The sequence below is a fragment of the Cynara cardunculus genome (genome assembly GCF_001531365.2).
Source record: "Cynara cardunculus var. scolymus isolate 2C chromosome LG 11, CcrdV1, whole genome shotgun sequence".
Lineage (NCBI taxonomy): Eukaryota > Viridiplantae > Streptophyta > Magnoliopsida > Asterales > Asteraceae > Cynara > Cynara cardunculus.
In genome coordinates, this window is record NC_037538.1 from 16,542,691 (window position 1) to 16,569,365 (window position 26,675).

At 32.4% G+C, this 26,675-nt stretch overlaps 3 protein-coding genes across 7 annotated transcripts; all 3 read left to right on the plus strand.

Annotated features, from left to right (window-relative positions):
* The first annotated feature begins 2,221 nt into the window (after positions 1–2,221).
* Positions 2,222–7,550, plus strand: LOC112521678 (RGG repeats nuclear RNA binding protein A-like). Its single transcript, XM_025130669.1, has 7 exons — positions 2,222–2,593; positions 4,390–4,708; positions 4,912–4,977; positions 5,489–5,621; positions 6,294–6,452; positions 6,557–6,613; positions 7,159–7,550. The coding sequence occupies exons 1-7, from the start codon at positions 2,407–2,409 to the stop codon at positions 7,345–7,347; spliced, it is 1,110 nt and encodes a 369-aa protein (XP_024986437.1). The 5' UTR covers positions 2,222–2,406; the 3' UTR covers positions 7,348–7,550.
* An 8,515-nt stretch (positions 7,551–16,065) lies between these two features.
* LOC112521538 (pentatricopeptide repeat-containing protein At4g16835, mitochondrial) lies at positions 16,066–21,840 on the plus strand. 5 transcript variants are annotated; one of them, XM_025130453.1, is made up of 5 exons: positions 16,066–16,187; positions 16,616–16,670; positions 17,448–19,895; positions 20,061–20,208; positions 21,617–21,840. In XM_025130453.1, exon 3 carries the CDS (start codon positions 17,660–17,662, stop codon positions 19,721–19,723), a length of 2,064 nt encoding a protein of 687 aa, XP_024986221.1. In that variant the 5' UTR covers positions 16,066–16,187; positions 16,616–16,670; positions 17,448–17,659; the 3' UTR covers positions 19,724–19,895; positions 20,061–20,208; positions 21,617–21,840. The 5 variants fall into 5 exon arrangements, with proteins under 5 accessions (XP_024986221.1, XP_024986222.1, XP_024986219.1 ...); XM_025130454.1 differs by having other exon boundaries at positions 17,448–18,659; positions 18,828–20,208; XM_025130451.1 differs by having other exon boundaries at positions 17,448–20,208.
* A 3,645-nt stretch (positions 21,841–25,485) lies between these two features.
* Positions 25,486–26,121, plus strand: LOC112521783 (Werner Syndrome-like exonuclease). Its single transcript, XM_025130777.1, has one exon. It carries the CDS (start codon positions 25,486–25,488, stop codon positions 26,119–26,121), a length of 636 nt encoding a protein of 211 aa, XP_024986545.1.
* The last annotated feature ends 554 nt before the right edge of the window (positions 26,122–26,675 follow it).

Consider the following 26,675-nt stretch of genomic DNA (forward strand, 5'->3'; position numbering starts at 1 on the left):
TAGTTGTAGACGATTTTAACCTTTTCATTCTCATTGTTGTCGATCTGTTTTCCAATAGGTTTATCCATATTACTCGGACGATATCGAAATCTTTACAATCGGAAATTCTTTAACAATTAAAAAATCAATATCATTATGGATAGAATAAATCGAAATTACAAAACATGAACACGTATAAAAAAATATCAATATTACATAATCATCAATTATTGAGATTTTTAGATTTGTAACTCCCAATTAATGATTTGGGAGTTACATAAATGACAAATTACTTAATTACCCTTGTCATTAATATATGAATTATATGTGAACCAAAAGAAAAGATGAAATATGATTGGTTGAGTTTGGTTAACAAAGTTAACACAAAAATGTTGGTTAGTATTTGAACCAACCCATATATATACATATATATACATATACATATATATATATATATATATATATATATATATATGGTTTAAAGTTTGTTTATGATTGGAAGAAGAGAGCCAGCCAAGAGACAAGCAAAAGTTTGTCTCATATTGGAACGTATCTGAGGAAATCATGCAATAACATGACCTTTTCGACATTCAACGCTTCCCAAACACATGAAGACAAACATACTTTTATCTCAATTTCATGAAAATCACAATATAAAAAAAATAACACACATCTTTTTAATGAAAATAAGAATTATTAGTCGAAGAATGCAGTAAATATCACGTAAATTAAGGTACCAAAGATACTTAACCTTTGGTAAGATGTTTGATATTTTATAATTGGGTCACTCAAATACACTTTAAAAATACGTTTTAATATAATTAAAATCACAGTCTTATAAAAATACATTATAAAATTATTTAAAAATACATTTATTTATAAATTTTTTTTAATTTTCGGGTCGGGCCGGGCCTATAACCGATCCCAGTCGGTCCAGGTCCCACGTAACTATCAAAAACCCCAACCGGTCCCGGTTTTCGGTCCTATAACCGATTCTTACTGGTCCCAAGCCGATTTGGCCATCACTACTTATGATTGTGGCATTAGGGTTCGTGTTTCTTACACTATTGGGTTCTACTATCATTTTCTGCTTGCACACATATCACTTGTAAATTTTCCAAGTATCATATGGTAATATCATTGTATTCAAAAACTTAGTTAGAGGTGAAGATAATTGATTTTGTTTAGATTTTCTATTGTGTTATTTTTAAATGATTTTTTTGATAATTATTTTACATATTTATCGTAAAATAGAATTTTTTTTTATGTAAATTTATCGTTATGATATTTTGAAGACAAACAGTCAGACATTTGTCAGTCTATAAAACAAATGGTCTTATTGATTATTTTTTCAAATTTCATCACCGCTTCTTATTAATAAGAAATGAAATAAGATTTCAGACTTCAACATATCTTAAAAGACAAACAACACCTTAACTTTTCTTTTTTCCTATCCAATAAAAAAATGAAACCCTTATTCAATACTAGAAGGGTACCCGCGCAATGCAGCGAGATACATCTTGATTTTAATATTTCATTTTATTCTTTATCTCAGTCGATGTTATAATATGATCTTATTTTATTTATAATAAAATATAAATTTGAAGATATCATAAAAAATTTATATCGATATTAGTATCAAATTAAATATTTAAAATTTCTTATTTTTTGTGTAATTTTTAATTCAATTTTTTTTTATTATAATTTAATTTAGGTTCATAACGAAGTAATTTATATTTGGTTTAATAATATAATTTTCTTATAAAGATAATAATTAATTATTTTGTTAGAACTCGATAATTATCCTAATTATATTTTAGATTTTTTATATTTTAAAATGAGATGTTTATCCTCAATTTGATTATGTTTATCTGCARTTAGTTACACGGATTCAAACATGAAGCTTTAATAAGTTGTACTTGTGCATAACTTACTTATAATCTGAAATTTTAAATAATATGCATCAATGTATAGTACTTCATGCATAAAAAATAGTTTTTAAAAGTTTTATTAAATGTTTTATAATATATAGTATAGATTTTATTTCTTATAAGAATGGTAGTTTGTAAGAAAAGAAAATACAAAATAGAAAATGGTCTGGGTTTAGATTATTTGGCCCAATTAAATAAGCCCACAGAGGTGCACACAATCTAAGCTGAACCCAATCCACACCTTAACAAAACCCTGTAGGGTTTTTAAAACCACGTTTACGCCACCCCTCAAATCTGTGCCGCTTCGGCTAGGGTTTTCTTTTCCATTATCACTGCTAATTTTTCTCCTACAATTCACACTCACTCTACTCTCACCGTTTTTCTATTGTTGATTGATTGAATCGATTCATGGACGCTAAGAACAATCTTTAGGGTTCCGTCTTGTTGTTCGCCGCTAGTTTTTGATTTCCGAAGTTCGTTTATTGTGTGTTGAAAAATGGCATCAACGAACCCTTTTGATCTATTGGGTGACGATGATAACGATGACCCAAGTCAGCTCATAGCGAAGCTGCCCGCGATTGTTGCTGCAGCGGCCCCGTCCACCAAGAAATCGCAGGCTGGTGGTGTGACTGCTAAGCCGACAGCCAAGCTTCCATCAAAGCCGCTTCCTCCTGCTCAGGCTGGTAAATTTTGTATTTTTAATCCTCTTTTAATTTGTTTATATTCCTCTGTAAGATAGAAAATTTGCGGGGTTTGTCGTCGATGGAGATGATGGGTACGATGAGTTTTTGATGCTTACAATTGTTTATGCGTATGTGAATGCGCATACCTGCACTCATTTAAAATGCGATTTTTGGGTTGGAACTAAGATGGAGGATGTGTTAGTATTTGATTAGTCACTGAATTACGTTTTGGATTATTATAGTAATCACATTTGTGTTATTGAACCATCGTACTTTTGCATGTCAAAATTAAAAACTTCAATGGGGGCAAAATGACAAATTTTATAATGGTTATTCTAAACTCATTGGCAGCCTGATTGAAATTGTTGTTATGGCACAAACGACCTCCTTTTTACGTTATACAAAAGCACCTATTACTTTGTTCGATGCAGGAGTTCAAGTCAGATGCATTTTTATGTAAATGTTGGCCTGTATAAAGCAAACAGACTCGACTTGATTGATGTTTTTTGAGTGTTTTTTTGTTAAATACCTCAGACAGTCATCAGTTTGTTTTTTTAAGGTGTGACTTTTAATCATTTAAACGAGCAAATGAGATTAGCATCTATATTTGTGGTGGTTTTGTGGTGATAAAACAAAAATTGGTAATGTGGGGTATGGCAGCAGAGGTGGGGAGAGCTAGCTATTGAAATCATATGCGTGTGTATCATTTAGCTTTGCAGATCTCTTGTTGTTTGAAAGCATTTAAAAATCTTGCTTTTAGTTTAGGACTGGTTTGCTGGAATCTGAGTTTGTCTTTTAGCTGGTCAAAGACCGTGAAGAAAAGCCCCCTTTGTTCCAAAAGTTGAGGAATCTGATTACAAACCCTTACAAGTTCAGTCATAGTTTAGGCTAACTCTATTTAAAAACACTAATTTGGTATTCTTTATTGTATTATTGATAAGACACTTGATAAGCATAGTGGTTTAAATTCTATATCTGTCTGTATCTGCAGTTTCTGTTTTAAGCAAGCTGTAAATAGAAACTGTTAGCATATGTTACATAGGCATGCAGGCAATATTTGGTTTAAAATTAGCAACTTTGATTGTTGAAATTAAAATTGGAGCATCTATATTGTTGATCATTAATCACCAACAACGGGCTAAAATATTATGCATAATGGTTAATCTTTTTTAGGTTTTTTGTTTGTGTCAAATTCCAAAAATACAACTATATAAAATGCTGGTTTTTTTGCTTAAAATGTTGCTGACACATGGAAGTATGATTCATTGCTATGACTTGAATGAAATGGGAATGTGATCTCCTTTTTTGTGCATGTGCAAATGTAACTTTCTAAAATGAAATATGCCAAGTCAGGGCTGTTAGTGGATATTTGAAAAGTGACATATATTTGTGTGTGTGTGCGTATCTTTTATTCTTTTATGAGGTCAAGGCGACATATAGAAATATATAATTTGATACTATATGAATATTGCTTGAACAAATATTATTAAGAAACATGGTGGTGGATGCTTATCTATATTTGCGAACATTAGGTGTTTGTGATTGAATAAAGTCATATTCGGTGACCTTCAATAATGCTAGTTCCATCAACACCAATTCTAGAATCTGCTTGTGATTCTTATCTTGTGCCTGATGAAGGTGGAATTGTAATATTGATACCTTGTTTAGCTTTTGCTTATAATATTATGTTTGAGTTTGTTGTAGATTTCTGATGTCTATTTTATGATTTAATTACTGTTTTTGGTCCTAGTATTTGGTTCATTTTCTGACTCATACTTTTTTTATTTATCCTGTAGTGCAAGAGGCTAGGAGTGATGGTCAGAGGGGAGGAGGTCGTTTCGGTGGACGTGGTGCTGGTCGTGGTGGCCGTGGTGGACGTGGGTTTAATCGTGATTCAGCTGACAATGAGAACTCATATGGAACTAACAATGGCTTCTCTGGAGGTTACAGACCTTCAGATGATGGAGATCTTGAGAAGTCCTCTGAAAGGCGTGGTGGATACAGTGGGCCCCGTGGGGGATTCCGTGGAGGTCGTAGAGGTGGCTACAGTAATGGGGATTCAGAAGGTGAACGTCCCAGGAGGGCGTTTGAACGCCGCAGTGGAACTGGTCGAGGGTTAGTACTTATGCATTGTAGCTTTTAGTTAACTGATAATTTCAATTTGAGAAGATGAAGTGGAACATTATCATTCAAGTTTAAAAATTCACATGGTTATAGCAAGTCTTGTTTTGGCTGCTTATCTACATCTGACAATCCTTTGTATTTTTTTATTATTAATATGTCATAATATCTTTCTAATTATCCCTTCCGATATGCAGTAATGAGTTTAAGCGTGAAGGTGCTGGTCGTGGCAATTGGGGAACTGCTACTGATGAGGTTGCCTTGTAAGTACCCATATTTTAGCTATCAGGTCTTATTCTCTTCATTTATATATAGTCTTTATTTTTTGAGCTTAAATTTGCAGTGAAATTCAAACTTTTCGATTTTAAGAAAGTTTGTTTCATGGGTCTAGCGTAAAAGATGACAATGTGGTGCAGTTCTTTGTTGTATTCACCCAGGGTTTGGCTCTAGCCGTCTTGGCAAATTTCATGTCTTTTTGTATCTCTGGTTTGTGCTCAAATCAATCCCCTTTTTCCATGCTTTTATCAATCATGTTTGGCAAATTATTAAGATACTCTTAAGTCACTATAATTTGAAATTGTGAAGCCAACATAAATGGGATAGAAGAGAAAGACAAATAGAAAGGCAATTGATCAGAAAGATGTGGGAATTCTGATAAATATTGAATCATACAGATTCGTTCATCTGAAACTAGTTTACTTGAAAAATGCAACATATGTTTAAATTGATGTAGCATTTTGATACTGATATTTTTGCTTGTATATTTATTTTTAGGGAGCAGGAAGAACCGGTGATTGAAGGTGAAAAGAATGTGGACTCTGAGAAGCCAGCTGGACAGGAAGATGTGGTTGATGCCACCAAGGAGAATCCTGCAACTGAGGCAGAGGAGAAAGAGCCTGAAGAGAAGGTGAATATCTGATATTTGGTTTTTTTCTTGTTTCTTCTCTTTCTTCCCTGCTTTTCTGATCAATGAAGTTTTGACATGCGACGATTTTAAACTCCACATCTGCTCATATAATTAATTAGATCGATATCAGCTGTAGATACTTGTGTTTCGCCTCATTTGAACCTGATCATACCTGGTTGTTTATTTTCTGATTTTTTTCTGTTCAGATGCTGTTTTTGCTTCTTTCTTTTTATAGTTAATATGCAATATGCAAAAAACTAGCAAATAAAAGGTCTTCTAAGTAAATTAGGCCCATCATTACTTTCTCTTTGTTTCCATTTGGAAACTGGAATATATTTAGCTTCCATTAGTTTAATATGACATTGGTAGTAGGGCGATTCTTTTGCTTTTAAGTGATTAAATACTTTTTTATGTTATCAGGTGATTCCGATAAAACAAGTTATTTCATGATTAATATTTGTATATATGTATGCTCATATCAATAGTGGATCATGCAATTGCTGTTAAACAGTTTGCCTTACTTATTTTGCATTTGGCGGCTATTGAATTAATGAGCTTTCTGGAGATTTTATCTATTATTTAATTAAGTATTATGTGATTTTATTTTCTCATTCATTATGCTCTAGCTATCGTGTTAATCGACTACGGTTATTTGGTTACCATTCATGACAGGAAATGACGCTGGAGGAGTATGAAAAGGTGCTAGAGGAGAAGAGAAAAGCATTGCTAGCACTGAAATCTGAGGAAAGAAAGGTTGGATTGGACAAGGATCTTGCGAAAATGCAGTTGCTGTCGAACAAGAAGAGTGAAGAGGATATCTTTGTTAAACTGGTAATAACTAAAAAACCCTTTCACAGTGTTATAGTATGTGATTATTACCTTTTGTTTTTTGTGTTAGTGTTTTGTATTTCGTTAACATTTTCTGTTGTGGGCAGGGTTCCGAGAAGGATAAGCGCAAAGAGGCTGCTGAGAAGGAAGAGAGAGCTAAAAAGGTGAGTTTGCTGACATTCAAGAATCATTCTTTACCATCTACGAGAACATAAACTTTTCTTCACGACTTTGTTTATTAATGTAATCTGTCCTAGATTACATAGAAAGGCAAAAAAACACGAATCTTTTCAGTTAGGTTGGTGGACACCGCTTTTTAACATTGTGTTCTTGAAACCATTTTTAAGGAAAAGAAACGAAAGGAAGGAGTTATCTTTTACGACAAACATACTCCCACAAGGAAAAGTGAAAAACAAAAATAAAGGTTATATTTGTAAAAATGACATTTTTTCCATTCCTTCCACAAGTAAAAAACTTATATTTTCCATTATTTTTTTCTTTTCATTCTTGTGAAAGAAACTATCAGTTTCATCAAGTTTCTGTTCGTCACGCATCAACCGGATCTTTTTTGTTTCTTAGAGCATCCCATTTCTTCACATGGTACTGCTATTCTTTTCGCATATGATTTGCATGATTGTTGCAAGTCTGTTACACTAGTGTTAAATCATTTTAATTCAGGCAATTGGTTGATTTTGGTTTATTTTGACAGTCGTTGAGCATTAACGAGTTTCTGAAGCCTGCGGAAGGGGAAAGGTACCAGAATCCAGGTGGGCGTGGTAGGGGCCGTGGACGTGGGTTCAGAGGAGGATATGGTGGTGGAAACAGAATGAACGATGTGGCGGTTGTGGCTCCAGCGATTGAGGATGTTGGTCAGTTCCCATCTTTGGGTGTGAAGTGAGTTTGTCTACTTTTCCTAAGAAGTTAAATGGTGGTATGTTTTATTAAGTTGTGTAAATTGTTTAGTTTGGCCTGGTGTTTTGTCTTGAATCATCATGACTTGGTATTTGTAGGCCATTTTGAGATTACCATTTTTATAGCCTTGGATGTTTTGAGTTGTTGCTCAATTCTCAGTTTTGAATTAGAGTCATTTGGTTTCATTTCGTTTTAAGTTTTGATGGTGTTATGGTATATCAACACTTTTGAGGAGTGGACAATAAGTTAACAATAACATGTTAAAAGAACAAGACACCTGCATAATATGCTAACATACACCCTAATTGTCCACACATACATTATTGCTAAACTTAGGGCCAAAAATCTTACTTGATAAGAGCAACGATAAGGATGGAGAGTCTTATCCGGTAAGTGAGGGTGATGAATCTTACTATTAAGTGCTTACCAAGTAAGCATTTGGGTAAACGGTCCCTTAATATACTCATTTTGAACAAAATTATCATTAATCCAGTCCCTTGTTCACGTTTTATAAATTTCTTATCTCTAGATAAATCATTTACTCTATAACTTAGGCTATGTTGGTTGAGAGCTAGCTGTTGATGATTGATTAGTGTTTGAAGATGCTATTTTTAGTATTTTATATTTTTATCAGCTAGTTTTTTTCAAGCATGAGTTGTTCATTACTTAGTTTGCAAAACACAGTCTAAACCTTGCTTTTGGTGCATGAAGACCTTTGGTTTGACATTGTAGTTTTCATGTTCACTACATATATTATCGTCATATATGTTTATTAAGAGTATGGTTGTCGTAGAGATAGGATATGACAAAACAAGATATAACAATTGTTCAGTGTTGGGTTAAGATAGAGTTGAACAAAACAAAACAAGTAAAACGATCAATTTACTTTCTAAATAGTTGTATATATATTTTTATTAATTTATGTAATTTATTAAATTACATTAAAATAATATTTATCATAACAAAATATATCTTTAGAAAGTTTATAACAAAATACATTACAATAATGGGATCTTGATAAAGTAACCCTTTAAAATATTAAATTTATCAAAATAACTCATAAATATAACATTTTTAAAAATAGCCCCCGTTTAGCATTACTCATTAACTGGTGCTTGGGGTTTTTTTTTGCCAAAAAAAAAAAATTGACTTCAATAGTGGGTCCCACATGTGGTGCGCGGTGCGTAAAGGTGGGTCTCACTATATATTTTTATCAGATTTTCATTCCCTCTCACTACAACATTTATTTTATTTTGTTTTTTTTTTTCTTCTCAATGTCATTATATAAACAATTCAATTTTTTTTTAACCATCACTTTCATCTTTACTAACTTAATATAATCTTTATTACCAAATACCACATTTTATATCAAAAACCAATATAATCTCATTTTCACGACAACTCTTTAAGTGTTGTACTTTTTTTTTATACATATATATATATATATATATATATATGCTCATTCAAGGGAGAACTGATTAGTTTGTGAGAATTCTTTTTTTGACAACTAATTAAAATATTTAATTAAAATTAGTTACCTAATATACATCGTATTTTAAAGACGTTTGTGAATCAAAGTGTATAATAGTGATAATGTTCACAATGTTTCACGTGTATCACAATGTATTTTCTTTATTTTTTGAAATGTATCATATTATGTATTTTCGTTATTTTCATTGTTTTATAAAGGATATCACATTGTGCATCTTGTATGTATATATGGGTATCACAGTGAAATATATTACTATATGTATCTTGTAATGAGACAAAATTCTTCTCGTCTAAAATGTAAAAGACGTCCCCTGACATTCTCAAATAATTGTCTCTTTATGGTCTTGCTCTAGTGGCGGGGCAATGCTCTCAAAATTGTATTTGAATTTTCAATACTTGATTTATATTAACAAATGTTTCATAAAAATTCTCTTGATAAATATAATATAAATAGGTTACAAAAACAATATATAAATAGGTTACAAAAACAATATATAAAAATTTGATGTTGTAAAAATGAGATTATATTAAAATTAATATAAGAATATTTACCATGATGTAGAAGATCAAATTGTGTCCAACGAGGGTGAAAGAAGTAGCTGAATATTTAAAATTGGTGTTTTAAAAATGAGAATATATGGGTTCTTGATATAAAATGTAAAAATTGGTAATGAACATTATATTAAGATAATGAAGATGATATTAAGATAGTGAAGATAAAAGTGATGGTTTTGTGTTGATTAAAAAAATTTGCATTGTTTATATAGTGTGGTTGAGAAGAATGAGTCGAAGAATGCCTCATTTCATAGGGAACCTTAAAGTGGCTGGGCATGATGAGGATGGCTTATCACCTACAGTTTGTTCAGAAGGAAAATCCATGGACTGACCCAATCATCTCCACTTCATAGGAACTACGAGATAACCCCAAGGACACTTTCAGCATGACCCTTCAATTCGAATTAGCAATGTCTCCTTGCATATATATCATTATAAAGTTTTCGTCAAAGCAATTAAAATGATACTAAATAAAAAGTTTATGTAGTTTTCAATATTTATTATATCCTTTTTTACATTATTTTTTATTAATATATAATAAGTTAAAATTATTAAATTGATAAAAATATAGAAATCGTATAAAATAATATTTTTGGGACAGTAAATTGAAAATTTAAAAACATAAAATACGATAAATAGAATTTAAATAATGAATAAAATGTAAAAAAGAGACATATTTAATGTTTTAAAATAGAATTTAAGTTTAATGTTGAGGTTATTGCTAAAATATAAGTTTGTTTCACTTTTGTAAGACCCATATTACATAAATGATACCAGGTTTGAAATAACTCATTTCTATAAATGATAAACAAACCACCATAAGTTACATTTTTAAACCATTAGAAAGCAAACGAGATATAATATTTACGAGTTTCTAATTCGAAATGTGCGCTTGGTTTACAGGATGTTTCCGTAAGCACCTGTTTTCCAAAATATCCTAAAACGGACAAAATAAACTTAATAGATTTGCAGAAGCTTAAACTATATACAAAACGAAGGACATTAGCTACCCGTTATCTAGATACTTGTAGTTACAACCAAAAGACAACTAATAATTTACAATACATAGCTGTATTCGACTAACTATATAATATCAAAAGAGTCGTGCTACTGGAAGCACCAAAATCAAAGATCTCAATCTACTTGAGCTTGTTCTTTGCCTTATTTACATGGCCTGTAAAAATGTGAACAACTAAAAGGGTAAACACATAATGTTTAGTGAGTAAACGGGAACTACTAACTACTAAAGCTTCACAAATGTAATACATGGAAGTTAATGATCACGAAGAATGTAAATCTTGTAATAAGTAATCATCATTCGAGAATCATACATCTGAATATCAAAGTATGCAACAAATAGATCGTGTGAAAGTCAATAATTGATATGTACTGCCACCGAGCTATCCCGGTCGTGGCAAGCACAACAATATATATTATAGATTTCATACCATCCGAACTAACCCGGCCAGTGGAATGATCTTCCCACCCGAGCTATCCCGGACAACGGGGAAAATGACCGGACTCTAACACGGTCAAATACGCACCATACCCGAGTAATCTYAGCTGATATGGGCTTAAGCGTGCCTCCCCGGGTGAAACACAAAGTAACCACCGAGTAGCACGTATGGAAGGACAGAGTGCAATAGCCAATAATCTCTTGAAATTGATAAGGAGACATAACATGGATGAGTGTGGAAGCAAGTAACAAATAGATAACACATGTCTAGCAAATAGCAAGTTAAGTATCCCCATAAACTCGCAGTGCTTTTCGATATTCAAAAAAATCGAGCCAAATTAGGCTCTACGTCCATATATGTCTAAACGTCGTCCAACGGTCAATCTGGAAGAACCAAGTGAGCTTATTTAACACCTGTAATATGTATCCAAAGTTTCATAAAGATCCGACAACAATAACTTAACCAAACTTAATTTAAACTCATTTTAGTTACTATAATTCACAGCTCAAAATCAATTTTTATCAGTTTTTAGACGCAATTATATTCAACCTAGAAGCCTTATTTCTAAAAAGTGTCTAAATGACAGATTTAGAGCTACATATAAGCTTTCTAAAATGTCCAGAATCGTAGCAATCCGAACTACGGTTAAGAAGTTATCGCACATTCAAAACAACATCTCGGATAGATTCGGTGCTGTCAAATTCACCAACTATATAGGCTAAAATCCATATTTTGGATTCAATCTTTATTCCAACAATCAAAATACCATCTAACCATGTTTATATTATTGTTTACAAGATCAATATTCAAGAATTTGGCATAAAACTCAAGCAAAAACCATTTGAAACAACCTTAATTCACCCCTATGAAGCCAAAATCTCCCCTGGTAGTAAGTATGAAGACGAGACTCTGTTTTGGGAGAAAAAGAAGGTGAACATCATGTATATTCGACTTTTACGAGTTGGGGCTGAGTTGACTCGGCTGAAAACTCGGTTTGACCACTAATCACTAAAAATCGCATAACTTTTCGYTCGGACCTCCGTTTTTGACGTGGTTTTCGCTCACGCGTTTGTAAAGAGATAATCTACAACTTACAATAGAAACATTTCAGAAAATATCTTCCAATAAAAGTCAGTTTTTATGTATCCGTAACGTAGATATTGATGCTTTTGACCCGTTTCTTTCCAATTGTTTTGCCCCAGGCCTCGTACGATGGTTCCGACTATTTCATATATAGTTTATTGCGTTCGGGTTTGCTTCCAAATTTTACGTTTTGATCACATAAACACGTATAAAGGAGATAATTGCAACGTATTTGCGAAAGTGTATGTTACAATTTTATTGCATCCTGTTCCATGGGGGTAGGGATGGAACAAACCTGTTCCAATTTGTTACTATCTATTCCATATAAAAGTCCTTCCAAAAGTTGAACAAAGATTCATATTTTATTTTATTATGTCATGACCAATATACCAAACACACCGTAAACGACATCAAGGCAACAAAATCAAGCATGATCATGGATGTTTTTTATGTGTATCCATGTGTGTATATGTAAATTTATTCGGAAAAAATATATTATTTTTTATGATTTTAGTCTTTGTAGTTTGAGAAACATTTCAATTTTTGTTTTTGTGATTTTGAAATTATGATTTTCATCTCTATAATTTATATTTTATTGTTGTTTTCGTTTCTAAGACTAAATATATTAAAAACTATCCACTAATTTAGGGGTATTTTAGTCTTTTTTTATTTCCTTTTTTGGTTTATTAAATATATTTTTTAGTTTTCTTTTTGGTAATATATTTTTTGATTAAAAAAATTAATACATTAAAAAATATTTTTATTATTATTTATGATAAAATAATTAAATATTTTTAAAACAAATAGTGTTTTTTTTAAAATATTTTTAGTCATTATAATTTTAGTTTTTTATGAGTTTGATTTCTACCACTAACAATCATTCAAGTGACCAAAAGGCCTTTGTCCTAGCGGTATATGAGTTATTGGCCTTCTAGGAGGTCAAGGGTTCAAACCCCTCACCAAAGGTGAGGAGGGTGTGAGTTTATTTGTTCTATTTACCGTATATAAATATTATATACTTCAAAAATAAAAAACAAAACAATCTTTCAAGTGCAAGACATTGACTATCTCTCATATAAATGTATTTTAATTCTTCTTTCTTTATCACAGAACAAATGATTGTTAGTGGTATAGTTTTTATTAATATGATGTATAGTTTTTTGGTCTCATAAATAATTCAATTATTACAATAAATGCATGCCTATATAAATATGTTACAATAAATTTATAAAATAAAATAAAGTGTTCAATTAATTTTTTTAATGATATCTTTTTCAAATACAAATCCGGAAAGACGTATATACAAATGTAATCCTTCAAAAATGTCATACAAAAAACTTATTGCAACTCTTCTTTTTTAAAATGTCATATAAACACATATCTATACTTACTATATTACAAAACATTTGACAAAAACTCTTAAAAACCATTTTTTTTAATGAAGTACTGTGTATTAATACATATTACTTAAACTTTAAGATTACAAGTAAATTGTGCGTAAGTACAATTTATTAAAGTTTTATTTTTGAATTCGTATAACTAACTTCAGATAAACATAATCAAATATATGATAAATATCTCATTTTAAATATAAAAAATCTAAAATATAATTAAGATATTCATTGAGTTCTAACAGAATCATTATCTTTATAAAAAATGTATTGTTAAGTCAAAAGTAAATTACTTCACTATTTGACCTAAATCAAATTATAATAAAAAATTGAATTAAAAAAATAGTACAAAAAAACGAGAACTTTCAAATAGTTAATTTGATGTTAATATCGATATATTTTTTCAAATTTTTATGATTTCTTCAAATTTATTTTTATTCAAAAGTAAAAACATTATATTTCTCAAAACCACATAAACCATATTATATCAACAAAGACAAAAAATAAAACGAAACATTAAAATGAAGATGTATCTCGCTGCATTGCACAAGTACCCTTCTAGTGTTTTTAAAATACAAATCCGAAAAGACGCCATATAAATGTCATTATTCAGAATTGTTATATCAAAAAATTATTTGGACACTTTATTTTAAAAAATGTATTTAAAAATGTCTAAAAGCTTATTGTAATATTATTATATATGACATACATTTGTTTGACATAATTGAATGATTTATGAGACCAGATAATTATATGAATGACATTAGAGACATAAATCAAACTAATAAGAAACTAAAACAATAATGACTAGAAATATGAAAACACAAATTCTATGAAAAATATTTAATCATTTTATCATAAACAATAATAAAATAAAATAATTTTTTTATGTATTTATTCTTTTATCAAAACATATATAGTTTTATTAAATCAGAAGACTAAAATACCTGCAGGTTAAATGGGGGATTTTTAAAGATGTTAGTCTTAGGGACGAAAACATTAATAAATTACAAATCACAATGACAAAAATAACAATGAATTACGAACCATAAGAATAAAAATCGTAATTTTAAAACCATAACAACGAAAATCCTAAACAAACCATAAGGGCTAAAATCGTAATTTACTCTATTTCTTATGTATAGTATTCTTATTTATCTTTGGGGTTGCTATTAGGGGTGTAAATGATACGAGACAACTCGTGAGTTAGTCGAGATCGACTCGGTCAAAGCTCGGTCAACACTCGACTCGAATAGACTTGGCTCGAACTCAAACTCGAGCTCGACTCGACATATTAACGAGTCGAGTCTAGCTACCCAATACTCGACTCAAAAAGCTCGTGAGATACTTGATTATTTTATATATAATTAGTTTTAAAATACAATCAGTTTTTATGATAAAATTTATAAAATATTAATAATAAAAATGTCTTGTATATTTAGATATTTAAACAAAATTATGCATTTTTTAATTATAAAAAATAATCAATTATTTTTTATTAAAATCACAATTAAAAAAAGACAAAAGAAAACTATAAAAAAAGTTAGTGGATTATGTCTCACATTAAAAAAGAGATGGTAAAGGAAGGAAGAAAAGATGTTATAAAAAAAAAAAAGAGGTGCATGAAATTTCTAACTTTTAATTTTTGATGATAAAGTTTGAAGTTGATCTATTTAGTTTTATAAAACTAAGATAACATCTTTAAATTTTAAAATTTATAAAAGAAAAACCCTAAAGTTTCATAAATTTCAATGGCTGAGCTTGATTCGAGTTCAAGTTTGATTTGAATTACAGTTCAAGCTTGTTTTGATCTTGTTTCGAGCTTGGAAATTGGGTTTCGAGTTCGAGTCAAGTATAATGATACTAGAGCTCGACTCATATTATTTACACCCCTGATTGTTATACCCCAATAAACTTCGATACCCCTCTCTATCCCCAACTCCCTCTCGAAGTACATTATTCATTTTAGAGTTACACTTTTCATCCTTGTAGTTATATATGTAATTTAGTTTATATTGTTTATTTTTTTATTTTTTATTTCACATATTTATCATATCAACATTTATAATCGTATATCAACTAAAATAAGTTAAAAAATATGTTTTTTTTAATAAATTACTCCATTAAAATCGTCTAATCAATGACTTTAAAATGAACTCAATATTGAATATTTTTAGATTTAATAATATTATTATATATCCTATACACTACAAAAATATTTTTATACTTACATTTTATACCTTTATAGTTATTACTTATTTCATATCCCTTACTTTTTCATCTTACACTTTTATTTTGTTAATGTACAAAATCATATGTCAACTAAAGTACGTTAAAAAATTACGTTTTTTTTTTGTTTTTTTTACAAATTACATCATTATAATCATTTTGTCAATATTTTAAAATGAACTTGTTGTTCCTGAATTGAATGACAATAAACAAAAATGTAACTGTATTACGAGTCTTGAAGGTGCACCCATCATGGTATTATATGTGCTACCTAAGTTACGAAACTAGAGGGGGTGCAGAGATAAATTATGAAACTAGAAAGGGTGCAGTGAACAATTATGAAACTATAGGGGGTGCAGAGAAAACTTATGAAACTAGAGGGGGTGCAGTGAACAATTATGAATTTAAACTCATGGCTTCTCTCTCATTTCAATCTGAAATCGCCACTGTCCCTCTGGACTCGTCTCTGAAATCGCCTCTGTCCCTAGACGTGGACCGCCGCTAGCTGTTCCCTCTTGTCTATCTCCGGCGCCGGCGAGGAGGTCACCTCCGACCACGAACATCTCTGAACACTACCTGTGGTGACGGCCGACGACCATAGACAAATTGTTCGATTTCAGGTTTGTTTTTGGATAGCTTTTGTTTCTTTCTTGCTTAGTTAGTTAGTTAGTTAGTTGCTTAGATTTCAAATGTTGGGTTTTATATTTCTGTAGATTAATTTGCTGATTTGGGGACATGGAGAGTTGGGTTCCAAAATTTTGATTTTATATGAAAGGTTTTCACTTGGGCCTTCATCTGCACTTGTGAATTTAACATTACTGTTATATAACTAATTAATTATGGTGCTCATTGATGCATAACATGGGGTTACATATGACCATTGAAAGCAACATTAATGCAGTTTTTCAAGTTCGATTGCTAGAAGGCTAGTCAGTACCACTTATTTGGTAGTTTTAATAGGATCATTTGGGTCAAAGTGTTATTTGAATTTCATAATTTTGGTACAAAATTTACTAGAAAATTTAACTATATTTGTTGGTCTGGTCAGAGGATGAGGATGGTGATGGTTGGTGCTGTGTTCAGACTTTAGGTGAATCTAATAGGTACTACCGGAACCATTTCGCTCGTTTATACATGATGTTTTTCCATGTTCTGGTTTACTATATATTTTGGGACGAATGGCTGCCATTGCTAGCTTTGGTCATGTAATTCCACATTCAGATTGTTTATTAGAACTAAATTCCACTGGCATTTCTTAAAGTGTATTCTACATGTCCAAATATCATGTTCAAACATTACATGTACAAATTATACGTGGTAGAATGTGAAAACATCACAATTTCTAAAATGTTCGACACCATAACTATACTAACAAAATTCTTTGTTAAGTTCATTACTTTTGAGGTTTTTTGAGGAACAGTTACGAGAAGCTTCAACATTGCTTTTGAGATTCAACCCGACCAACCCAACCCAACCTACACGAGTTGGGATGGGTTGGGTTATACCTTAAAAAAGTTTTGAACGGGTTGAGATTTTCTAATCCGAAGTAGTTGGGTTGAGTTGTTCAAACTCCCCCAACCCGGTTAACCTAGCACATGTGCACCCATACTTTCTAACAAGTGTGATATGGATAAACTATATCTTTTATTACCCATTACCAGTTATATATATATATATACACACACACACACGCACATGCATATATAATATAAAACAGATAAGAAACTTCCTATAATGCCATAAGCCATGTGCATTGTGATGATGTGAACTGTGAATTTATAGTTTTGATGGTTAAATTTTTTTATTTCAGATATTAGATAGTGGATAAGAGTAAGAGTTTCGTAACATGATAACCATCCATTATTTTTTTAAATGAATAGGGTAATAGAAGAACCCTTATCGGATCCGTACCTGCCCAATGCCTGCCATCATCCAAACTACAAAATAGATCACTGACTAAAGAAAGCAAATATGCAAGGACTTCATGTTACCCAGTTTTTTCAAAGCTTTTCATTTCTTCTGCTGCTCCAAAAACGGCTGGGGCTGATAATTTCTTTTCACAAGACACAAATTTCATAAGAAAAGTTGTTTCATGATTGGGAGTTTCTCACGGTGTAGCATGATTCCATGCCTACACTTCAGAAGAATCCACCATGGATTTTCCTTTCTCAATGTTTTGCTGCAATTCTCATATCATAGACATAGTTTGCTCTCAGCTTCTGAGTTGAAATACCCAGATGAAGATTCAAACTCTAGATCATTTCCCTCCAATACTCCATTAAACAATTCAAAAGAAACTCCCTTTGTTTCTTCAGCTGTCAACAGGGTGACAGCAAGCAATCAATGTTATGGAAAGGAATTAGATGAGGTGAAGTCACGGAACAGGATGATCACTGACTATATTCGGAGTGGTGATCTGGATTCGGCTTATAACGTGTTTGAAAACATGCCAGTTAGGACTACTGTCACGTGGAATTCGATGCTAGCTGGATATACAAAAATAGCTGGGAGAATTGAAGATGCTCGCCAACTATTTGATAACATCCCTGAACCAGATATTGTTTCGTATAACACAATGCTGAATTGTTATATGCATAACTGTGGTATCAAGTCTGCTCAGGCTTTCTTTGACCAAATGGTATTCACAGATACAGCATCTTGGAATACAATGGTATCAGGTTTCTGTCAAAATGGGATGATGGATCAAGCTTATCAATTGTTTCAAGTGATGCCTGAAAAAAATAATGTCTCATGGAATCTTATGATTTCGGGTTATGCTGGTATAGGGGATTTGATTTCTGCTGAAAAGTTGTTTAGAAATGCTCCTTCTCAATGTGTGGTTGCATGGACTGCGATGGTAACTGGTTACATGAAGTCTAGGAAGGTTGATTTGGCAGAGAAAGTATTTGATGAAATGCCTGAGAAGAATCTGGTGACATGGAATACAATGGTGTCGGGCTATGTAGAAAATGGACGAGCAGATGATGGTTTGAAACTTTTTAGGAAGATGGTTGAAACCGGGGTTAAGCCCAATCCATCAACCTTAAGCAGCGTACTACTCGGTTGTAGTAATCTATCTTCACTAAAATTAGGTAAGCAAGTACATCAATTTGTGAACAAATCTCCACTTTCTTTGCACACCATGGTGAATACTTCTTTGGTTAGCATGTACTGCAAGTGTGGGGACTTGGATGGTGCATGGAAGTTGTTTCTTGCGATTTCACATAAAGATATTGTCACTTGGAATGCTATGATTTCAGGGTACGCTCAACATGGTGCAAGCGAAAAAGCTCTTTGGTTATTCGATACTATGAAAAAAAAGGGAATGAGACCCGATTGGATCACATTCATAGGAGTTCTATCAGCTTGCAACCATGCTGGATTGGTTGATCTTGGGATTCAATACTTCGATTCGCTGCAGAAAGACTACAAGATAAAAGCCAAACCAGATCACTTCACTTGTATGGTTGATCTTCTTGGTCGAGCAGGTAAGCTTCTTGAAGCTTTAGATTTGATAAAAAGTATGCCTTTCAAGCCCCACCCAGCAATATTTGGAACCCTTTTAGGCGCTTGCAGGGTCCACAAGAACTTAGAGCTAGCTGAATTTGCCGCTAGGAATTTGCTTGATTGTGACCCTTCAAATGCAGCTGGTTATGTTCAACTTGCTAATGTTTATGCAGCCATGAGGAAATGGGACTGTGTGTCCAAAGTTAGAAGATTGATGAAAGATGATAAAGTGATTAAATTTCCAGGCTATAGTTGGATCGAAGTAAAGAGTACTGTGCATGAGTTTAGATCAGCTGATAGACTTCATCCTGAATTGGGCTTGATTCATGAAAAATTGAACCGTTTGGAGAAGAAAATGAGACTCGCAGGCTATGTCCCTGTTCTTGAATTTGCATTACATGATGTGGGTGATCAACAGAAGGAGAAGCTTTTGCTATGGCACAGTGAGAAATTGGCAATTGCTTATGGTTTACTTAGAATGCCGGCAGGGGTTCCAATTCGGGTTTTCAAGAACCTAAGGGTCTGTGGGGATTGCCATGAGGCCACAAAATTTATATCAGCTTTAGAGGGAAGGGAAATCATTGTGAGAGATAATTCAAGGTTTCATCATTTTCAGAATGGAAAATGCTCTTGTGGTGATTATTGGTGAACTTGATGTCCATGAGCATGCTGTTTTCCAGCTAAGGATAGGTTCAAGCCATTGAGCCGCCTTTCCGACCACCAAAGCTTCAAACATAGACGAATTCAACCATGGTACATGGGAGAATTTTTACCGCAGATTAAAGAAGACTGATGTTGGTCTTTGAACACGATTGGTCAAGGTATCAATGGTCCATTTGATTGCATACTAAATAAAACACATCTATTGTGACAACATTGCTCGTTGCAACAATCCGTGATTATTAGTGGCCAAAGTGTTTTAATGATGAAAAAAGGTGTCTCCAGTTTTTGATCTCTGAAGTTCATTAATTGGTGTCGAAAATCAGCAACAACAGACCCGGTTGATCTTTTGGTTGATGATGATAATGATGGCCCAAGTCAACGCATACGTAAGCTGCCTGCCTGGGGTTGCTGCTGCAGCAAGAAATCACCGGCTGGGGGTGTTAGCAGCCAAGCTTCCTGTTGCTGAGGCTGGTAAGTTTATAAGTTTACATTGTTTTTTTTGGGTAATAAGTAATGACCTGGAGTGGAGTGGTGAACTAGTAAACAAAATAAGAAAAATAAAATGATTTTCAATAGATTGAGACTTGGAACTTAAGAGCGTTTAATTGAATTGATTCTTAAAATAATGATTCATTGAAGTAAGAGTTATAAATGAGATGCATAAATTTAGATTTGGAGCCTTACATTTAATTGTTGGGGGCCTATTAATAAGTTTTTGTTAAAAAAATTTAAAACCTACCACTCATGCTTTATTTGGATGTTTCTTGGGGTTAGTTTGCTATAGTGTGCATCCGCCAATGGCAGGTTGCAACTTGGATTTTTGGTCGGTTTATGTCGATTGCCATCCTCAAACAAAATTAACCACAAGGTGGTGGCTGATTGGTTTGAGCTTAGACTCCAAAGATCAAAAGTGTCTGGAGGTCTCAGGTCGAATCCAAGGAGGAATAAAAATCCCCTTGTGGATACGGAGGTTCAAATACGGTGACTTCAAGCTACCTGCAAAACAGATGGTCACCCTGAGATTAGTCGGCTCGTATAGCGGGTTGGATATCCAGGTTAATTAAAAAAACCAAAATTGAGTTCACACCCTCTACCGGCTCATCTTCTGCATTTGTAAACACCAATGAAGCTTTCATCACACCATCTGACTTGTTCTGCGTCGACATCAACCCTTTACCTCATATATCACCCGTCGGAAAAATGTCGATATTGAAAACATATCATCTCCACCCTTACTGCTTCAATCCTCCTCGCCCCCATCCATCATTAGATTTAGATCTAGATCGTTAAGGAATCAGAAAAGCAACGATTGTGGGAACTGGCAACCTACAATAATGCTCCCTCGAAGGAGGCGTGCCATGATGGAGAACAGATTTGAAAAACATCTTCTTCGGTTGCAATTCGCTTGGGGTTTTTTTTTGTTTCCTAAAATTGTTTTTGATTTTATAGGGGTGAAATAACAAATAGAGGAAAACTGTATTTGATTTCATGAGGTGAAATAATATATCGACGGAAACTGTGTTTGATTTCATGGAGTGAAATAGATTATAGATGAAAATTGTATTTGATTTCATATGGTGAAATAACATATATAAAAATGGTGTCTGGATTTAATGAGGTGAAATAACATATAGATAAAATATTGTCATTATTAACCATATAAAAATAATAAAATTTTATTATAATTCAGTCGTTGAGTTGAGTTGAGTATGTGTTTTATTTGGTGAATCTCTGTTACCAAAATAACAATTATGTTCTATTCTAATTAAAAACAGCTTTAAATTAAAATCAGTAGAATCAAAACCAAATTAAGGGTTAGATTAATTGTCGTGATTCTGTACTTTATAGATAATTGGGTTGAAATGTGGTAAAATTGCAGATATAATTGGGTTGAAATGTGGTAAAATGGCATTGAATAAGTGGTCTCTTAAGCACTTGCAAACTTCTTCTTGGGGCTGTATATGTGAAAGCTTGTTTGCAGGAGCAATTGGGATGCAATGAAGTTGGATGAAGATCAAGTGGAGTATGTATGCATTGATGCATATGTTTCACACAACATTTTCTTTGGAAATTGATTTAAGTTTATGCATAAAATATTGTTTATTGATGTATATTACTTAAAATTCAAGATTAAAAATAAACTGTGTAAATATATCTTATTAAAGCTCCATATTTGAATTTGTGTAACTAACTGTAGATAAACATAGTCAAATACAAGATAAACATTTGATTATACTATATTAGTAATGTTACTTTAATTATAAAAGAGTAAATGATAAATTTCGTCCCTATGGTTGTTGAAAACTTTAGATTGAGTCCTTCAAACAAAATAATTATATGTATGGACAATGGTCAGTATGGTTTCATTTTTGTTACGGATTTAGTCTTTCATCCTAACTTCACTAACTGATATTCCGTTAAATCAAGGGTAATATTACCTTTTTATAAATTTCTTTTATTTATTTCAAATATGCTTATATTTGATATTGTATATATACACTTCATCCTGTACCCCACCCCCGATGATGACGATGATCTGAATGCGGAAGGTGGTGTTGTCTTCAGTTCTTCATGGTTACCAATTACCGATCACAAGTATGTTTTATTCAACTTGGATCTGAACTCGATGACCTATGGATCCTTCTCAGGCATCTGCAATCTTCTCAAAACGGGGTTTTCTTATTTTTCCTTCTTTATCACAACGTATTCAATTTTTTTCTGATCCACGTTAGGTGGTGAGGTTCTTCCGGTGCTTCCAAATTCGGAAGAAAAAACCCAGAACATACGCTCGAACATAATCAGATCCATGGTTCCAATTTGAGTTCCAAATCCAAATAACCAAATTGATGAATTTCTGGGTTTTGACATCTCGATCTTCAGAAATCAATCAACCAAAACTGCTTCATCTTCTTCAATGAAATCTCTTTATCAGCTTCAACTTTATGCTGTAATATCGTTGGAGTTGGATCGAGGGGGGAGGTTGTCGGCCGCTGTTCGATGGCCGGAGATGGGGTTGGGTCGTGAGTTTTTTCTCAGGGAAAATGGGATTAAAGAGGTAAGGGGGTATGCACTTTTTCTCGACCAAGTCCCTCGCTTACAAACCTTCCCCCGTCGGCCACGCTTACCTCCGGTCTCACAACATTTCACCATATCACCATCCTACGAGCCATTTTGAGATTGATCGCTGCATATCCCATCCTGCAAGTAGCAACATCACAAAATCATTACATCATTGCTCATAACAAGCTGTCTTAGACGCTGTTCGGTTCATTTTATGTTAAGACCTGTATGGTTATAGCTGTCTGTATTTATATAGTTGTCTGTAAGTTAACATATAAGTTGTTGTTCGGTTGTTGTAATGAATAAACAGTCTGAATGTCATAAAAAACCATTTTACCACAGTCTTTATTTTTATCTAAATAAAACAATTACATATTCTGGTCAATGTGGTATATTAAACCCAAGAAACAAAAAATTGAGAAAATATTCCACCTTTTATGACACCATTTCATTTTAGTTTTGATTTTGGTCACCAAATCAATTGGTATTAAATTTTCCTTTATCTAGGCACAGATAAACCGGTTCTTCCACTTGCAGTCAAAAGTTGAAGAAGGAGACAGTAGCCACAACTGCAAGAACCATAAATCAACACATGGGTTTTTGTCCTAATTTTATCTCATTTTCCCTGCTCCCTGCTCTGATTTGTCTTTATATCTTCGTTTATTGTGATAAGGTTCGTATTTGGTCAAGAACTTCTAGTTCAAGATTCAGATGGTGTTGGCTAGAAATCACAAAAAAAATGGGTGGATCCCAAGAGTTCATGGACATGAATGATGTTCTTCCAGAGACTCCTTGCTAAGTACATATCGAGAAGAGAGGAAATACAATCAAATAAGATGGAGCAGAAAATCGAAGAAGAATGAGAGGAAATATAGATTGAGAGGAAATACAAATAGAAGAAGATGGTGCAGAAAATCGATCAAGAACGACATACCTTGATGTGGAGAACGATGGAGTAGAAAAATTGACGAGAAGAACTGATCGATGGAGCGGCAGTAGTCGGCCAATGTAGTAGATAGGTAGAGTTTCTTTCAAATAAATGATGAATGTGAGTAATTAGGGAGATGGTTAGATGAAGAAAATAAATACAATTTAATGGCTGAGTAGATAAGAGAGTTGTTTTGTAGCTGACCGATTCAACTCTTGTCTGAGCGATTAAGCTTTTACCGAACACATAGGTATGACTATACGAATCAGCCATATCTGCTATACAACTCATTACATTTTTACCGAATAGGCCCTTACATACTTTTAGCTTATTGTCCAACTTAATTTGCTTTTGAGTTTGGACAATTTGTTCACATGTTAAATCAATTTATATGATCCGAAACTTTTGAGTTGATTATTGATATCTTTTTAAATTGAAAATGTTTTTGTATGTCCTTTTTTTCCGCATTATTGAAAATTATGTTTGATTTCATATGGTAAAATAATATATATAAAAATTATGTTTAAATTTCATGAGGTGAAATAAGATATAGATAAAACATTGTCGTTATTAACCATATAAAAATATTTTTTTATTACGATTTAGTTGGTCAGTATGTATTTTATTTAGTGAATCTTTGTGTTCTATTGTAATTAAAAACAACTTTAGATAAAAATCATTAGGATCAACATCAATTTAGGGCTTAGATTAGTTCTCGTGATTCTCAACTTGTTGCAGTTCTCATTTAATTACCGTTCTGTATATATAATATAATAAATTACATTCTTGGTCCTTGTGGTTTAAATATATATAGTATCTTATAAATCAGATTTATCAAAAGTCTTAAAAACAATTTTTAATGCACAAAGTCTTAAAAAACAACTCATAATGCATTTAAGTACAAGTTATCAATGCAAATTATTACCATTGAGTTTTAAAATCTCTTGATTTATAATTAAAATAACATATAGTACAAGTTATCAATGCAAATTATTACCATTTTATTTTCATGTTCTCAAGATATTTTTGACACATTTCACTCATGCTTTCACCCTCTCATACCTCTATGTCCTCTCCACATTTCTCAAGGTGAGATTCAAACTGATATTTACCATGAGTTATTAAAAATTCTTTCATTCATCTCGCATTCAATTGCTCTAGAACTCTCGGTCTCGGTCTCAACCTCTTGATGCTTTGCTCTAAGCGTAAATCGAATACATTTGTGGAGTCGTTTAAATATGTTAGATTTTAAATATATTTGATTTTTTTTTCTATCGATAGATTGTTATTGAAACTATAACTCTTATTTATTCAATTTGCATTAATATGTAAAGACCAAGTGTAACTTATATCATTGTTAAATCTTCTTTAATAAAATCAATGAAACTTCAAAATCATTAAAATTCACAACTCCCGCCGCATTGTACGAATCCACAACTAGTAAAATAGAGTAAGTTACATTATTTGGTCCCTTGGTTTTAATAGAAAATAAAAAATAATTAATGACTAAAATAACCATCTAATTATATATGCAGTTAAGTGTGAAGCTGGTGGTTGTGGCAATCGGGAAACCAAACTCCATTTTTATAGTTTCAAACTCATGGAAAGAAGGACCATCCATCAATTCTTGTTGGAAATCCAAAGGTTTCTTAACTCATACTACTACTACTACTACTATTCATCAGGAATACCAAAAAGATGAGACTATAAATTCACACATGAATCTGTATCATTTCTTCATTGCAAATCAACCAGTGAGCATGGCTTTTCGTAGCACCAATCTAAACATAACCTACGACTCAACCTCCTCCAAGTATCATATCAACTACGACGGCAAAACGATTGAAACCACCGTCACCAAGAAAGCTGCCATCGTTAACCGATGGGTGGACGAAATCCTCTTCCTCCATGCCAACAACCCAAAGGTGGTGGTCGGACTCGACGTCGAATGGCGGCCTAACTCAATCGCCTCCATGAACAATAAATCTGCTACCCTTCAACTCTGCATTAACACCAAATGCCTAATCCTTCAACTCTTTTACATGGATAAAATCCCAGAATCCCTCAAAAACTTTCTCCTGAATCCCAAGTTCACTTTTGTTGGAGTTGAAGTAGAGGGTGATATATGGAAGCTTCATAATGAATATGGATTGAACTGTGGTAAAAGTGCAGATATTAGGGCAATGGCAGTGAAGAAGTGGCCTTTCAGGTACTATAGGAAACCAGGGTTGAAGACACTTGCAGACGACGTCGTGGGGCTGTATATGAGTAAGCCACTGCATGTTTGCAGGAGCAATTGGGATGCAATGGAGTTGAATGAAGATCAAGTGGAGTATGCATGCATTGATGCATATGCTTCCTACAAGATTGCTCACAAGCTTCTCTATGAAACTTGATTTAAGTTTTAAGTTTATGCATATATATGGGTTTTTGTTATGTTGTTTTGCAAAATCAGTATTGGACTTTTTGAATGTTGCATATTTTTATTTAACATGTTTTCAGATAAATAAGGAGTTATATGTTCAAAAAACTTGCTTTAACAAGTAATATCGTGGGTGTCAATTTTGTAACATAACAATGCAATCAATTTATATACAATTGATTTCATGAGGTAAAATAACATATTGATGGAAATTGTATTTGATTTGATATAGTGAAATAACATATATAAAAATTATGTTTGGATTTAATGAGGTGAAATAACATAACATTGTCATTATTAATCATATAATTTTTTTTATTATGATTATGTGTTTTATTTGGTGAATCTTTGTTACTAAAATAACGATTATGTTCAGTTGTAATTAAAAACAACTTTAAATTAAAACCATTAGAATCAACATCAAATTAAGGCTTAGATTAGTTCTCGTGGTTCTCAACTTTTTACAGTTCTCATTTAATTACCGTTCTGTATATATATTTATTATATAGTAAATTACATTCTTGGTCC

What these genes read in the sequence shown, in the direction of transcription:
- LOC112521678 (XM_025130669.1), top strand. Translation starts at nt 2,407, where the DNA reads ATGGCATCAACGAACCCTTTTGATCTATTGGGTGACGATGATAACGAT. An exon ending in AGGATATCTTTGTTAAACTG is followed by an intron (nt 6,453 to 6,556) that starts GTAATAACTAAA and finishes TGTTGTGGGCAG; the next exon opens with GGTTCCGAGAAGGATAAGCG. An exon ending in AGGAAGAGAGAGCTAAAAAG is followed by an intron (nt 6,614 to 7,158) that starts GTGAGTTTGCTG and finishes TTATTTTGACAG; the next exon opens with TCGTTGAGCATTAACGAGTT.
- LOC112521538 (XM_025130451.1), top strand. Translation starts at nt 17,660, where the DNA reads ATGATTGGGAGTTTCTCACGGTGTAGCATGATTCCATGCCTACACTTC.
- LOC112521783 (XM_025130777.1), top strand. Translation starts at nt 25,486, where the DNA reads ATGGCTTTTCGTAGCACCAATCTAAACATAACCTACGACTCAACCTCC.